The sequence below is a fragment of the Belonocnema kinseyi genome, chromosome 4 (genome assembly GCF_010883055.1).
Source record: "Belonocnema kinseyi isolate 2016_QV_RU_SX_M_011 chromosome 4, B_treatae_v1, whole genome shotgun sequence".
Taxonomy (NCBI): Eukaryota; Metazoa; Arthropoda; class Insecta; order Hymenoptera; family Cynipidae; genus Belonocnema; species Belonocnema kinseyi.
In genome coordinates this window covers 3624999-3642408 of record NC_046660.1, presented here as the reverse complement: position 1 = coordinate 3642408, position 17410 = coordinate 3624999, and the positions used below count along the sequence as shown (strand labels likewise).

The 17410-nt window shown below is 34.9% G+C and overlaps 1 protein-coding gene across 2 annotated transcripts in view; it reads left to right on the top strand.

Moving 5' to 3' along the window:
* LOC117170695 (cadherin-89D) overlaps positions 1–17410 on the top strand; it is a 52972-nt gene that overhangs the window by 29360 nt on the left and 6202 nt on the right. The window contains exons 4-16 of one of the 2 annotated variants that reach the window (XM_033357671.1): positions 5425–5586; positions 8684–8792; positions 8888–9093; positions 9247–9375; positions 9441–10434; positions 10551–10709; positions 11394–11577; positions 11646–11910; positions 12007–12310; positions 12471–14272; positions 14338–14556; positions 16546–16634; positions 16736–16819. In XM_033357671.1, coding sequence (XP_033213562.1) covers positions 5425–5586; positions 8684–8792; positions 8888–9093; positions 9247–9375; positions 9441–10434; positions 10551–10709; positions 11394–11577; positions 11646–11910; positions 12007–12310; positions 12471–14272; positions 14338–14556; positions 16546–16634; positions 16736–16819 — 4706 coding nt within the window. The remainder of the gene's footprint in view (positions 1–5424; positions 5587–8683; positions 8793–8887; positions 9094–9246; positions 9376–9440; positions 10435–10550; positions 10710–11393; positions 11578–11645; positions 11911–12006; positions 12311–12470; positions 14273–14337; positions 14557–16545; positions 16635–16735; positions 16820–17410) is intronic. The other variant, XM_033357672.1, reaches the window with a different exon arrangement.

Below are 17410 nucleotides of genomic sequence, written 5' to 3'. Positions count from 1 at the left end.
TCCTCGCTTCAAATAAACCTTGGCGCATTTGTCTAACCCAAATTCCATTCCAATTTCCTTAGTATATCGTTCGACAATCCCAGAGCTAGATGCAGTTGCTCTTTGTTTTTAGCATAGATCCTAAGATCGTCCATGTAAAATACATGAGTGACCTTGTACTTTCTATCTCCAGGTTTGCCGCACAAGTACCCGTCGGAATGGCGAAGTGCTAAAGATAGTGGCAATAATGAAAGACAAAAGAGGAGTGGGCTCATGGTGTCGCCCTGAAAGACAACTCTCTGAAACGTGACCTTGTTATTTGTCACACGATTTTTTCCAGATGAGATTGTAAATCTGGTTTTCCAAAGCGGCATCAATCTCTCTATGCCCCTAACTATTTGCGGATGAACCTTTAAGATTTCCAAAAGACAGATGATAAGTCTCTGGGAGGTCGAATCGAAAGCTTTCCGATAATCAATCCAGCCCATCGATAGGTCACGCTGGTAGAATGCTACATTTTTGCAGGCACATCTATCGATGAGCAGGTTCTCCAGACATCCGGCTACGTCTTTCTTTGAGCCTCGTTGTTCATACATTTCTTGCCACACAGGTTAAATTGCCCGAACAATCCTATCATTTAGGATAGCTGTGAATATCTCTTATAAAGTGTGTTCAGACAAGTTATTGGCCTGTAATTCTACGGGTTAGCTAAGTTGCCTATTTTCGGCAGGAGTATTGTGCGCCCTTCCACCAACCACTCTGGAATCGGCTCTTCCGACTTCAAATATGAGGTGAAAATACCTCCTCGGTGGTGATGGGTGGGCATTCTTTATCAGGTGTTATGAGGGCAACACATAACTCCTTGAAGCTCTTTACATTTTCTGAGTCTTCGTCCAGTCTATGCTGAACTTCGTAGACTACTCTCCAAAATACTTCGACCTCCTCTGGTTTGGGTGGGTGTTCGACAGTAACTGGAGGGTCTTGGAAGAGTCGAGATGGGTCAGAGAGAAACTGTTGATTTTCTCTGACCCACCTCTCCCTCCGCTCTAGACTTTTCTTAGCATCAGATAGTATCCGCATTCTCTCAACAATATGCTGCCTGATGGTCAGCAGCTTTGACTTGTTAAGTGTGGGATAACGGGTCCGGAGTTCGCGCGCGAACTTTCGAACCTTGGCGGTAAAACTTCTGCCAGATGTGATTTAGTCAATCACACATTGAATTTCTCCGGGTCGTAAAGCATCGCTCTTCATCTATTGGATGCCTGCCCGCGGTTGGTCTTATTGTCGCCTCTTTTTCTCTGTTGTCGGCTGGTTCTAGCTGTGGTAGAGTAGGCGTTTCGCTTACATAGCCTATTTTACGGAGTAGTTCAGCATGGTTTCGCAGACGTTGCCGCGAAAAGTGCGATAGCTCCGGGTGTTTCTCGCACCACAGAGCATGCAGTCGTGCCATGTAACCCCGTTCAGGGGCCACACTCGGATTGTAGCACTCTAGCAATTTGTGATTCAGTCGCTCCGTCCACCCAAAGGTCGCGAGATCCCGCCGATCTATCGTATTGAATCCATTTTAATTGGCTCCCCCAGCTCTAGATTGGTCGGCCGCACTTACTACAACTATGTTTGGTGTTGTCATTGTTGTTCCCACGAGAAGCTAGGGAAAGGGGTTCGTCCATCCTTGTAGAACCCCGCATGCAAGGATAAGGCTGCGTACTCTGAGAGGTCGCCCGGTATCGCAGAGTCACCGTTCTAGACACCTCACCCACGTGCCATTCAGCTTTCGGCACGGTTTTCACACCGCCGCTTGGGGGTCAATTCCTTCAGGACCACCCCTGGACAATTGTGCGCGACTACCTATTTATTTTTGTAACCATATTCAGCAGAAACCCTTGGTACAGGGACCCTCTATCCGCAACCCAAGGACGCGTTCGGTGGTTTTGTCATAGGCCCTTCGGTTTGATCCCGATGGTCAGGTTGAATTTTGTGAAATTATGATGGACAGAATTGATAGAGATCCTCTTTTCTTCATCGATCGTAATCTCAATGCCCGTGCATATGAAGAGCTTCTCAGAAACCAAATTGTACCAAGAATAAGGGAGATTACATGCGATAATTTTCAAAATATTTGGTTCCAGCTGGACGGAGCAGCGGCTCATTACGGTCGGGAGGTTCGACAATATTTGGATACTCAGTTCCCTCAAAGGTGGATTGGAAGAAGGGGTGAAATCGAGTGGCCTGCTAGATCTCCTGGTCTGAAGCCTCTCGACTTTTTTCTATGGGGTTATTTGAAGAGCAAAGTATACTCAACGCAACCGCAAAGCTTAGACGAATTGCAGAATCGGATTCTGCAACTGGCTACTTTGATTGATAGGAAGATGTTTCGTGATGCTTTAACTCATTTTTACAATCGCATAGCTTTTTATCAAGAAGCTCAAGGTTTTCAGTTCGAACATCTTCACTGAATGACCTATGACTTGGGTACATACCTGAACGTAGAATTTTTCGCTCTATCGATTGCAGATGTAAAAAAAGGGGGTTTCCATTTAAAAAAAACAAAGTTGACCTTCAAAAAGCTATGAAGGTCAACCTCAAGGTCAAAATGAAGGTCACCATTTAATTCCTCGTTGAAATTTACTTCAGGAATGACCTTCACTTTTTTGAAAAATATTTTACCTGAGGAAATACCCAACCGTCCCGGGACTTTTGAGACACCCTGTATATGTATATATCGGCAATTCCATTTCAATTGGGCTACCTAAGTGTCTCGTAAACGGGTATTCTTATTTTCACCAAATCTGGCGCAGATTATCTTTAAGATGTGTACTCTTACCTCAAATTTTGTCAGAAATCTTTTTTTTTTTAAATGGCGGACCAAAATATCTAAAAAACGTAGTTTCTTACATTCTCTTCAGGTATGCCATACTTAAGGTGAAAAAAAACAATGATTGACTCGAGATTATTATTCAATTCGATATTTTTTGTGTTTTTGGCAATAAATAAACTACTAAAATCCTGTATTTCAAAATGGCGGATTGAAAATGGCGACAAAAAAATAAATTTTTTTTATTTGTATGTAATGCTCGTTTTAATATCGTATTATCGTTTTAATGTTCGTTTTAAAAACCTATTATCAATCATCCTGATTATTATTAATTTAAAAATATCAATAGCGATTCCAATATGGCGGCTAAAAATATGTTGTATAATAACAAGGCTAACGCCAACTCAGTCTTTAATCATTAATTTTGCAAAAGTAAAGGCAAATTTGAAATCAGCGATGCCTCAAACCTTTAAAACTACGAGTATATCTGGTTTATATAGTTCGTGGCTAAAATATCATATGGTCACAGAAGAGTTTAAATGCGAGGGGCTATTCAGTCCCAAGAATCATGTAACCCCACCTCTTGAAATCGATTTCGAATCGCATGAAGTTATATGAAATCATGAAATCATTGAAATCATTTTTTAGAAAGCCCGAAGTAAAATCATCCAACGTAGTGTACGAAATCAACTCCGTAATCAATGAAGTCAAATGAAATCATATGAAATCAATGAAATCAGTTGCGTAACGATTCGGAATCGATTTTATTTGATTTCAGAATCACTTGAAATCATTCAAATGTTTTGAAATCATTGCATTCTGGCCTATCAAAAATTAAATTCAGTTCCCCATTCAGCACTCGAATCAGTGCATGAAATCATTTGAAATCAATTTGAAATCTGAAATCACTGGTACCCACTAGCACAGAGTGAATAGCCCCTCGTTTAAATGACTGAGTTGGCGTTGTTCTTGTTATTTTGCAAAATTTTGTTATCCGCCATAATAGACTCGCTATTGATTTTTTAAAAATAATATTGATAAGGATTATTGAAAATAGGGTTTTAAGACGAACATTAAAAGTGTTGTGAATTGGACATTAGTTCACTGTTTTTATGAATTTTTTGATTTGTGCTCTCATTTTCTATTTTACTTGCTTTCTTCGTTACATTTATGTTTCTTGTAACGGCCCTTATATTTGATTTCCGTATTGAGTAGTATCTTAATTTATGTCTAAGTTGGTCTTATCGTTTTCGTGCTCTCCTCCTACACAGTCTTGTTGCTCGGTTTCCCAATCTTCTTTCCTCGCCTCATCAGTCCGCGTTCGTCAAGCAACAAGTTCTGTTGATTTTATACAGCTTTAATCTATTTATAATAAATACCGCGCTTTTATGGCGTTATTTTATTAATTAAAGTACTGTGGTTCTAATTGACTTGACCTAAACACGCATGACTCCCTACGAGAATTGATCAGTCGTGACAATGTTCAGTCTTTTTTTAGTGTTTAAAACAAAAATGATATTACAATATTAAAACAAACATTACATACAAATAAAAAATTTATTTTCCCGCCGCCATTTGGAAATTGAGCATTTTAGTTGTTTATTTATTTGCAGCAACACCAAAAATATCAAATTGAATAATAATTTCAGGTTAATCATGGTTTTTTTTATCATAAAATGGTATACCTGGAGAACACTCTCGCGGTTACTGGAATGAACCGTCATGGAATAATAAATATCTGAATGCATCCGGTGTAAATGATATATTTTCCGCGGGAGAGCTTAGATTCTAAAAAAAGATTGTCCACACTTCATCCATTTACCTTATGATCCTTTACTGCACAATAACTTTCGAGTGCTACAGGTCTGAAAAATACGAGGTGTGTTCAAAAAGTAAGGTGACTTGTCAATCTTCGCGGGCTACGTACATTCAAGTTTTAAATTTTTTGTTTTTTTGTGTTGGTACACTCGTCACGATCATATGTTCACAGTTTTGACTATATAGCTCGTGTTGTTCTTCTGACAGAGGCGTAAAAGGTTAGAAGGGTTTGGTGTGCTCGGCGATTTTCTTCTTTCGAAAAAAATGGAGCAAAGAGTTTGCATTACATTTTGTGTGAAAAATGGAATCCAGTGCTCTAAAACTCTTGAAATGTTGACAGTTGCATACGGTGAGTCTACTCTGAGTAAGAAAAATGTGTATAAGTGGTACGAGCTGTTCCAAGAAGGCTGAGAGGATGTCGAAGACGAACCTCGCCCTGGACGTCCCAGCAAAAACTGGATCGCTGAAAGAACTCAAGGCTATACCACAAAATGATTATCAGAAGTGCTTCGATGATTGGAAAAAGCGTTGGCACAAGTGTATTATATCTGAGGGTGATTACTTTGAAGGGGGCAACATAAATATTGAGGAATAAATGAATATTTTTTGAGAAAACCATAAAGTCACCTTATTTTTTGAACACACCTCGTATAGTGTAATTTCCACGGAAAATCTACAAAATTTCCATGGAGTACTTTCCAAGGAATGTTTCTACGTGGGCGAGCAACTTCCATTCAAAAATGGCACAGAATCCCTGTAAAACCGCGATTAATCGCGGGAAAACGATATATGCTAATTAATTATTTTTTCAGGAAACAGATTTGCAATATTTATCTTATAAAGAAATCAACAGGACACATATATCTGTGATATTAAATCAATCCTTGGAAAATTTTGTTGACAATAATTCTGCACCTAATTTGCTCAACTTTCGTATAACTTGTGATTCATCAGATACAGAAAGTGAATCACTGGTAAGTTTACTCAAATTAGATTGTAACGTACATGTGAATTTTGATATACAAAGAGAAAACAAAAATTATTTTTTGCGGGTGATTTTCAAGTGGGTGAAGTAGAAATTTTTTGCATCGTATTGAAAGAAGACACAATAAAGTAGACTTGGTATTCGTACCCAACGTGGCGCGCAAATCTTAATACGTGAAGCCAATTTTCGTTGCAGTTCGTGTAAAAATATTGGGTCTTAATTTTGTGTTGGGTAAAGACTAAGTCTAAGACTATTTCAAGTTATTCTGTATGTGTAGATTGTGAGACGGAACTAAAATATTTTTTTTTGTCTTAAGATGAATATTTTTGACTAAACGACAAAAATTTAAGTGTTAAAATATAAGATTATTTGATTTCAAATGAACCCGAGAAATTTGTAAGTCGAAGACAAGCCACAGGATTTCCAAGGCCTTTAAAGGGGATCACTAATCTGCTTTAAATTTTACAGAACGTTCATATTATTTATATCCATGGCATTAATTTTGTGGCTGTGTATAGATGTCCGGTGCTCCAAAATATTGCTCCAAATGGTGACACGGCAGTGTGCAGGGTCTGCCAGACAGCAATTTTTTTAGACTTTCATCAGATAAAACCTCAAAGTGATGTATATTATTTGGAAGGAGAATATGAGTTTAGCTTTTTTCCTTTTTTATAAACTTGAATATGTAATTGTGAATTAAAAATGAGTGATTAGACGTTTCCGATTTTATCTTTCTTTGTACATTAATTTTGACATTATTTTCTTACGGTAAGAAGATTTTTATATAACTTCATTTTAGGAACTTATAGCCTCTTATTATTTTCTATGCATTTAAATTATTTGTCTTTGATGATTTTAACTTGTGTGAAACTCCTGTTTTAATGGAACTCTCATGAAGCTAAAATAATAATTGTTATCTACAACGAATAAAAAATGCAAACACTAACTAAGCTCTTTTATATGCACGATGAACAATTGAATATTCAAATAATTATGAAAATTAATAATTGGTACAAAATTGATTTTCGGATAGTCTTTGAAAATTTCTGAAGACTATTCGCAAAATAATTTTTCTTTCAAATCACGCTCAATGACATTGGAAGGTAAAAAGTAAATTTGAAAGTTGTTATCAAATAAGTTATTTAAGATTCTGCAGATAATAAATGTATCTTTAAAACGTATTTGAGTAGTTTCAAAAAACTTACCTCAAATTAAAAGTGACAATATAACGTGTACGTCTCGAGAAAATAAAAAATGTACTAAGGTCGAAAGTCATACACTATGCAGCTGTCCGGTAGACCACGACACTGTCGTGTAACAAATCAGAGCAGTGCAGCGGATACCAACCTACTGTCTGTCCAAAAAATATAGGCACCTCGATTTTTGTACAGATTTTTATGAAAATCTCAGTAGAAAAAATTGTAAAAATATAAGGGAATATACATGTCACAGGTGAAGTTTTTGGCAATACTAATACAGAGCTTCAAAATTTTCTGATGATTAGCGATTATTTCTTGGCGAATGAAAGGTGAAATGTACCTTAATCATGTTATCATTTTCGAATACTCAACTTTGAATAGCTCCAATTCACTGAAAATAAATTATGATAATTCTGAAAAAAATATATGGCTTCGTTGATCCTTTCTGTGCATAATGGTGCAATTTATAGCCAAAATAATTATTTGTTAATGAGGTACTAACAAAAACACAGGGAGGTGTCATATCCAAAACTTAGGAACGTACAGAGATGATTCTTGAAGCAAATGACACATTTTTGGTATTTGACAGTGTTTTATGCATTTTTAACGAGAAAAAAGTTGCACTTAGATGTTTTAAAAATTATTTTCTTTTTAGAAAAATACGAAAGACTTTACGATAATCGAGGCACGGACATTCTTAGCAGGGCACTTTGCTGGGGCAACTGCTACGCGTGCAATACGACTTTCTCTCGAACTTAGGCTGTTTACGCACTCCCTAAGTCCTAATGCAAAAAAGGGATACAATTGCCTCGATTATCGTAAAGTCTATTGTACTTTTACCAGAAGAAAATAATTTTTTAAACATTCAAGTGCAACTTTTTGCTTATTGAAAATACATGCAACGCTGACAGAAGCCAGAAATATGTCATTTGCTTTAAGAATCATCTCTATACGTACCTTAGTTTCAGAAATGAAACCTCCCTTTGTATGCCCTTTGTGAACAACTTATTAACAAATTATTATTTTTCACTCTTGATTCCACCATTGTGTACAGAACGAATCTACGAAACCATATATTATTTTTTTTAATTTTCATAATTTATTTTTAGTGACTTAGAGCTATTCGAAGTTGACTACTCGGAAATGATAATATGATTATTGTACTTTTTCACCTTTCATTCGCCAGGAAATAATCGCTAATCATCAGAACAGTTTGAAACTCTGTATCAGTATTGCCAAAAACTTCACCTGCGACATGTATATTACCTTATATTTTTAGAATTTTTTCTACTGAGATTTTCATGAAAATCTGTACAAAAATCGAGGTGCATATATTTTTTGGACAGGTAGTAGGGCGCGGCACCGGAAATCTGTACACAATCTTTTTTATGAATTAATAAGTTTATTTATTTGCAATAATCATGACTTTTTTGGAATGGCGAATCTAAAAATGTTGTGCATATTTTCTTATCTCCAAACGATCACTAGATACTTGCATAAAAGTACAGTTTTATTCTTTTTATCTGTTGTGGAATTGTTAATACTTAGCAGAAGTAAACTGTTTGGTCCTAACCTATATGAAAGTGGTAGGCTCTGCCAGTAGTAATAAAACCAATACATAAATTATCCTTCCGTGTCTTAAGACAAGTCTACCTTGTCTTATCTTGGCACAGCTAGAGTCGTAAATACAAGAGAAGTCTGTATATCTCCAATGTGTAGCCAGTAAGACGGAACCAGACGTCTTGGTCTTGAAGATACATAAAGCATTCAAGACAAAATAAAGACCACCAATTTTTACCCAGGAAATATACACACGCGCGCGCGCGTGGGTGTATGTTTATGTGCGTTAATCCGAACACAATATATTTATAATTTTCATATATTCAGATCACATCACGGTTATCTGTAACAATATTCGTTGAAGATGTTAACATTCATACACCACAGTTCATTGGAACACCCTACCATGCCACTATGGACGAGCTCACTCCAGTTGGTAAGTAATTTCTTTCCTTCAATTTATACGCTCTGAGATATGTATGCTTCAAGAATTAAAGCAAACAATGAAAACACAGCTTCCATCTCTTATAGGAAGCAAAATTTTGTGTGGAATATATGCCATTGACAAGGATAAATTAAACACAGCTAATAGCGAAATATATTATACGATCGTTGATGGAAATAGAGAAAAAAAGTTTTCTTTAGAATATGATGATCACGGAACTTGTATTATTCTCAGTAAATCTGTGGATTATGATAAAGGAGAACACATATTTAATATAACTATTGCTGCAATGGTGAGTTTTGCAAGAACATTCTTAGAGTACACAAATAGAAATTATGGTCAGAAAATATTAAATTACCATAATAACCTACCCAAGATAACTAACTATCGAAATTATCATAAAAAGTAGACAAATACAAATGAAGAAAACTTTTAATGCATTTAGGATCGAGGAACACCGTCAAAGAGCAGCAATAGTACAGTTACAATAATAGTACGAGACAATGATGATCTGAATCCACAGTTTACGCATCCAATTTATAAAGCACAAATTAAAGAATTCCAACCATTATCGGTAGGTCCATTCACATCAACACTACCACCTAAAATATTAAAGAAAATAAATTTTAATTGTTACAGAATATACTTTCAATTAACGAAGAAATAAATTTCACAAACCCAATTCATGCATTTGATCAAGATCGAGGTGTCGATACTCCAGTTCGATATGACATAATATCAGGAAATGAGAGAGGATTTTTTTATCTCGATCCACAAAATGCTTCTCTCTATTTGAAACAAGCATTGGATCTTGACTCTGAGAAATATTTAGTTCAAAATACATTTGTGCTAAAGGTTAAAGCATCTCAGATAGACAATCCCTTGAAATTTGCTCTATCTAAAGTGGCAATAGAAATTTTTGATATAAATGACAACTTACCAGAGTTCGAAGTTGATTTCTACAACATCAGCATTGTAGAAAATCTACCCAATGGATTTAGCGTTTTACAAGTAGTCGCCTATGATAGAGACCAGGGTCAAAACAGTGAATTTGTATATGAACTCGAAGATCCGTCGGGAGCATTTTCTATTGATCCCAATTCCGGATGGTTAATTGTCAGAGATGAAACAATTCTTGATAGAGAAAAAAGAGCTCTTATAAAAATGAAAGTTTTTGCAGTTGAAAAAGTGCCAAGTGTTAAATCCTTTTCCAGACATGATTCCTCCTCAATAACAACAATAACGCCAAAAAAAACACAACAATCATCTGTAGATGTCGAAGTAACGCTACTGGATGCTAATGACAACAATCCTATTTTCGTTCCAAATAACCTTTACGAATTAGTAGCTCAATCTGATTCAAAATTAGGTACAGTTCTTGGACAAGTGCATGCCATTGACAAAGATCAAGGTAGAAATGGCATGGTTTTATATCAACTGCAACGACCAGGCAATTCTACTTATGGTACACCCTTTGATGTGGACTCAGAAACAGGAGTTATATCTGTAATTCAGAGTCCAATAATGGAAGGCAGACATGCCATATTTATAGAAGCTTCAGATCAACCATTAAACCCTAGTGAACGACGTTTCTCTTTAGCAGTTGTAGCAATTGAAGTATTTCCATCCGACGGTTAGTATCTATTTTTTTGGGTAAAAAACGTACATCAATAAGCATGGTATAAACGTATATAAATTATAATTAAGTTCATATGTCAGGTAATTACTAATTTTTGTATACGCAAACAGGACACAATACAGGAACACCTGACTTTATTGGAGCGCCATATGAATTTTGGGTTGGTATCGATGTGCCGATTGGTAGTACGGTAGGGCAAATTCGCACAAATAATGCGGTCAGAACAGTTGGAATAATTTATGATCTTCTTCATGGTTATCACGAAGGCGGTAAACAATACAAACGTATTCTATTACGCGATGAGAATACAATTATATGTGGGCGTCCGCATTAAAAAGACGCTTATGGCCGATACGGAGTTACGTATAGAGGCATATAGCCGGATAAATTCCCGGTATCTGACTTCCAAAACGAAACCTTAAAGTTAAGAAACAAATCACCGGAACATTTTTGAAGTTGAATTTGCACAAATTTTTTGTCGAGAAAAAACTCATCCATACTTGGCGAGTGTCATAAGCACGCAATTATACTTTTTTCGAATATAAAAATATGCTTACTTCTCGTTCCTTTCGGGATATGAGCTGTTAGTCTAAATAGATTCACTATAGATCCTTGTGTTATCCGCTTTTCAAACCCAAAAATAATAATTTTAGCCTGAAGCTAGAAAAACGTGAATATCTCTTAACCTACGTAGAACCAACCAAAAGGGCCCGTTTCATGCGAGCGGCCACATATAGTTGATAATAATTAATATAGTTACTGTAGAAAAAAAAGGATAAAGTCGGTTCAAGTGCATGTTTTAGCCCAATTCGTGTAGCAAAGTAATGACTTGTTTGTTTGTAGATTTTTTTGTCGCTTATGTTCCACGGTAACTTTACATAGGTTTCCATTTTAACTTTCAGCTGCAACTAACAACTGTGTTTATAATGTGTATATTTTCTTTTGTTTAACAGTTCCCTTCGCGATAGAAGAAAATTCAGGAATTATTACTGTGGTCGACGAGATCAGAAAATACAACAAACTATTGTATGAATTCGAAGCTGTGACAACCAACGAAAAAGATATTACTTTGATAACTAATGTATCTATCCACGTAGTTGTTGATTCCAGCACTAACAAAAAGGGAAGCATTAATCAGTGAGTATAGAAAGAAGCAAATATAATCTGCGATTATATTGTGAGTATTCATATAAATATTGTTTAAGCAGCGGGACAACGAAAGCTCCAATAATTTTTCGTATAACCGAGAATTGCGCCAGTGCATTTATCGGACAAGTACTTCCAGCATACAATGATTCAAATGTGCCGAAGAATATTCATTATTTTATAGCCAATCAGCAAGACGTTCCAGAAATTAAAATAACGGATGATGGATCTCTCTATACAAAAGATGGTTTAGATCGTGAGGAAAAGCAAAATTATAGTGTCACCATTGTAGCGGAACATTTACATGGAATTGGGATTTTTCAAGTAAGCTTGCAAAATACGGTTATTACTGATGCTCAGTTGCATAACATCTAATCATATAAGGTCAAAAAATTACCACTTGTACATTATTGCGGGCAGGTAACAGTTGTCATTGATGACGAAAATGACAATGCACCATCTTTCAGTTCACACTCTTATGAAGGACATCTACTGGAGAACAGCCCTCTTGGTACGAGAGTGACAATGAAGAATCACGTATCTGTACATGATGCAGATGACGGTATAAACGCCAGTTTTGTAATTAGTCTTCAAGGAGATGGTAGCAATTTATTCGAGATTGATCAGAAGACCGGAGACATTTTTTACACAGGCAATAAAGAACATATGTTAGATCGAGAGATGAAATCAATGTATAACATGAAAATTGTGGCAACTGATGCTGGTAATGTATTTACTATACTCTGAAAGCTTATATGCATATTTGCAGATATTATTCGAATCACATGATTTATATTTACTTGTTAGATACTATAAATTATTCGACTTATATATAGTCTAAATTTTGGGTATTAATATGTGTAAATATTCGTCTTTTTGCGCAGGTAATCTTAAAACAGAAACTGAGCTAAGCATCAGCGTTGACGACGTGAATGATAATTCACCTAATATAACACAGATATTAGTACTGCCTGGTCATAATATTCGAGTATTAAAGGATTCTAGTAATGTGAGCACCAGCAGTATCTCTAATGATAATAATAGAAATTTGTCTCTAATTAAAGAAGGCTCAAACCACCAGAATATGATTAGACGACAATCAATGATCATATACATTCCCGAAAATGTGACCTTAGGTGTTCCGATTCTTCGAATAGTTGCACATGATAAGGATGAGGATAAAAATGCAGAAATAAAATATGAACTTCTGTCTGAATTATTGTCTCAGAACAACAGCGGCACTACATTAAATTTCAAGACTAACCGATTTTTTTCAATCGATTCAAGATCTGGAGACATCACTGTCATTCAAAGTCTCCCAGCAGAGACTGATATTCGATTTAATATAAGGGCAATAGATAGTGGCAATCTAACAGACCATATCACATTTAAAATACATGTTACGGATGTTAATGATCATCCTCCCATCTTTAGGCAATCATTGTATTTGTTTGAAATACAGGAAGGGGTCTATGATAAATACAAAATTGAAACAATTGCAGCTTTTGATTCAGATTTCGGCAATAACGCGAATATAACTTACGAATTGACTGTTGAAAATGGTGATGATGAAAACGTAAAATTCAATATTGGAAAGTATACTGGAGATCTTTTTGTCTCTGGAATTTTAGACAGAGAGAAAAGGAGTATGTATAAACTTGTCATAAACGCACGAGACAATGATTGTGATGCCATAAGTCTCAGTTCAGCCACCGATGTTGAAATTCAAATTCTAGATATTAATGACAACCCTCCCATGTTCTATGGATATGATAAAATCATCAATTTAGGTCCCACTGAAAATCAAGTTAGTGGAGGTGATAAAAAAAACAGAGAGCAGTTAAGAGCAGTCTATCAGTCATCCGTTACAAAAGATATACCTGTTGGTAGTCGAGTAGCTCACATTTTTGCCAACGATTCAGATTTGATTGGAAACGGAAATGGCTTGGTATTATTTGATCTTCTGAATCTGAGTAGTGAAAAACCATATTTTACGATTGACAGTAAAGAAGGTCTTGTGAAAACTATTGCCAGTCTAAAATATGAAGACATAAATGTTTACAATTTAACAATTGTAGCCAGTGATTTTGGTACACCAAGTTTGAGCTCTACTGCTCAACTAATGGTCACTGTTACGAATCTTAATGATCATCATAATCATGGGGATGAAAACAAAATAGATGATAATTATCAGCAGCATAAAACACCACTATTTCAACACCGATATTATGAAATTCAAGTTGAGGAAAACACTGACGTGCCATTGAAACTTGTTCAGTTAAAGACATCTAATACAGCGGAAAATTACAAACAGAATTTACTACATTACAGCATTACTCATGAAAAATCTAGTATGAATTCCTATTACTTCTCGATAGATTCAAGGAACGGCACTCTGTACCTCATCAAGCCAGTTGATAGAGAGCAGAAAGATTTGTATGAAATTATTGTAAGAGTAGATAAAATTGAAAAGCATAGTAGAGGCATGCCGATTATGATTTATCCAATTGCTGAAGAAAGATTAAATGGATTGGATTTCAATGAAGCAAAAGTAATCGTCAAAATTAAAGATGTCAATGATAATGCACCAAAGTTCAAGATAATAGATTCAGATGGAGGAAGTAGACCTTTGGTAGCTGTAATACCGTCTGGAGCACATTTTGGTTACGAGATAATTAAAGTTGAGGTATTTTCTTTTCTTTTGAAATAAGTTGTGTTCACAAATTAGCTTACGCGTCTTATTCTTTCTAGGCAGAAGATGCAGACGAAGGAATAAATGGAGAAATACGCTACCAAATTCTCAGTAACGAGGAAGAAGAAGCACCACGATTTGCTATCGATCCAGTCAGTGGTCAAGTAAAATCAGTTGTCAACTTTGCGCGTGATGCTGGGCGAGTTTTTGGTTTTGATGTTAAGGCCACTGATAGGCAAGGAGCAGACGATGGACTTGGTAGCATTATCAATGTTATCGTGAGTTGAATGATGCTTTTTAAACATATCTTGTATCATTAAGCCTATATTTTCAAGAAAAACCCAATTTCTAACCAATTCGCTATTCCTCTTTTGGCTTCCTTGCTTTTAAATACCAAAAATATCCATAGTTGCCTCAAATATAAAATTAGTCCACTTCGAGAGAAGAGCTAGGAGGGGGTAACAAAGTTCAACATTTTTTGCGCAATGGGGGCGAGGCGCACAAAAAGTGTTAAAAAAATTTCCACGTGGTATATGGACCGTCGAGTGGTCCAAAAACGCATAACAAAATTTTTTTGCATGCTAGAGGGCAACGATCCCCCCATTTTATTCCAAATCCGAAAAAAGAAATTCCCTGATTTTTTATTTTTTTATTTTTTTATTTTAACAGGTGCCGGTTTTCACTTGAAGTTTCCCATGTAAAATGCATGGCCCTGTCGAGAATTATCCAACGAAGAATTTCATGTATCAGACATATGGGTTTGACATCCCTAACACACCCCCACGTGTACCTGAAAACTACACTTAAAACCAACAATGTCAATTTTTTATGAAATCGACCTTTTGAACACTGTATTCTTGTTTTTTTTTTACTTAAAAATATTATTATTCGTCTTTTGGATATATTTATTATCATTGGTTAATTAATTTTCAATTATTTAAACAAATGGAATTTTTTAAATAATTTTTTTTCTCGAAAATCCGTTTTCCCCCTTAAAAAATAATAATATTAGTCTAGTAGAATATTTATTAACATTGGTTAATTAATTTAATATTATTATTTAAACAAATGGGATTTGTTTGAACAATTTTTTTCGAAATTTTTTTTTTCCTTAAAAATTATTACTATTGGTCTAGTGTAATATTTATTAACATTAGTTCATTAATTTTCAACTTTTTAAACAAATGCAATTTCTGTAAATAATTTTGTTATTAAAAATTATTATTATTTCTTTAGTGGAATATTTAAAAATAAGTTTGATTAATTTGATTAAGAAAATTTTTTAAATACAAATTATTACTTAAATGTTACTGATAAATTAATTATTAATTAGTTAATAATTATTACTGATGAATATTCTACTAGACCAACAGTAATAATTTTTATTTTAAAAAATCGAAATGTAATAAATTAAACAAATTCCTTTTGTTTAAATAATTGAAAATGAATGACCTAATGTTAATAAATATTCCACTAGACCAATATTAATCATTTATAGGGAAAAAAAGAATTAAACACAAATTATTTAAACAAATTCCATTTGTGTCAACAATTAAAAATTAATGAACCAATGTTAATAAATATTCCACTAGACTAACAGTAATAATTTTAAGGGGGGGGGGAAATTTAAACAAATTATATTTGTTTAAATAGTTGAAAATTAATTAACCAATGATGATAAATGTTCCATTAGAACAATATTAATAATTTTAAGTAAAAAAAGACCAGGATACAGTGCTCAAATTGTCGATTTCATGAAGAATTGACATTTTTTGTTTTAAGCGTACTTTTCAGGTACTCGTGGGGGTGTGTAAGGGGTTTCAAACCCATATATATGATACATAAAATTCTTCGTTGGATAATTTTCTACAGGTCCCCATACTTTCCTGTCACATTTTTTCAAACCCTAAAAATTATTCCAAAAACTCAAAAAAGTGATTTTTCCCCATGCATTTTACATGGAAAACTTTAAGTCAAAACCGGCACCTGTTATCCGACTGCCTTCTATATTGTGTATCAGACAAAGAATGTGTTTAAAAAGTACGATAATTGCAGACTTAAACCGTTTAAGTAGGGATAGGCGTAGCTGAGGCCTAAACTTGGGAGAGGGAGTAGAGACCAAGCGTCCGATCTCTCCTCTTATGCTCCAAGGTTAGTCCTCAGATACGCTTATCCCCACTCTGTTACCACGGAAGCAGTTTAGGCCTCCGACTACGGTACCTTCTAAGGCCATTCAATATCATTGTACACATATTTTAATCTTACAGGTTTACGTTATAGATGATCGAAAACAAGTTGTGATGATTATCCGTAAACGTCCGACAGATATAGAGAAGCAGATGGAAAACATTACTAAGTAAAGTAACAAAAAGAATCTATAGATAGATTTTATCTTGAAGGATCAAAGGGCACTGATATCCGTTTCTAGGATATTAAAATTATTCTTTGTTGTTACAGGATATTGAGAAATATGACAGGATATGACGTTCGCATTGGAAAACTGGAACCACATGTTGAAAAGAATATAATTGACACTGATTCGTAAGTATATATGTATATGAGGAGTTTTGTTAAAACCTTCAGGAATAAGCTAAACGTAGGAAGTAAGGAAAAATCTTTTATTTGGGTATTACCTTTTCTCAAATTCCTAAGTTATTCAGTAACTTAGAACACTTTCAGTTGATTTTACGACGTACCTTGAGCGTTTTAGACATTTGGGAAAATCTGAGATATAAGGATAGAAAAAGCCTATATTTCATTTTATAATTCATTTAAAATTTAAAATTAAAATACCTAATATCTCCAGCGCGGCACTAGTTGTCCCATCACTCCCTGCTTTTTAATGGTAAGTAATGGGACTAGATCACATTAAACGATTTTTTATTGAATAAAATGTTATTTTCACGTGAAAAATTATTGAAACTAAAACAATGTTACTTATATTAATATTTCACAATCATTTTCCAATCATTTTTTTAAATAATAAAGGATAAATATAAATTAAAAATAACCCTGGAAAAGTGGAATACACCAAACTCTCGCTTTCAGTCACCCTGTTCTCGGCGTTCCTAGAACTGCTGGCTTCCGCAGTTTACCAGAGGAGCAAGGCGAGAGCGGTTGGGACATGATATA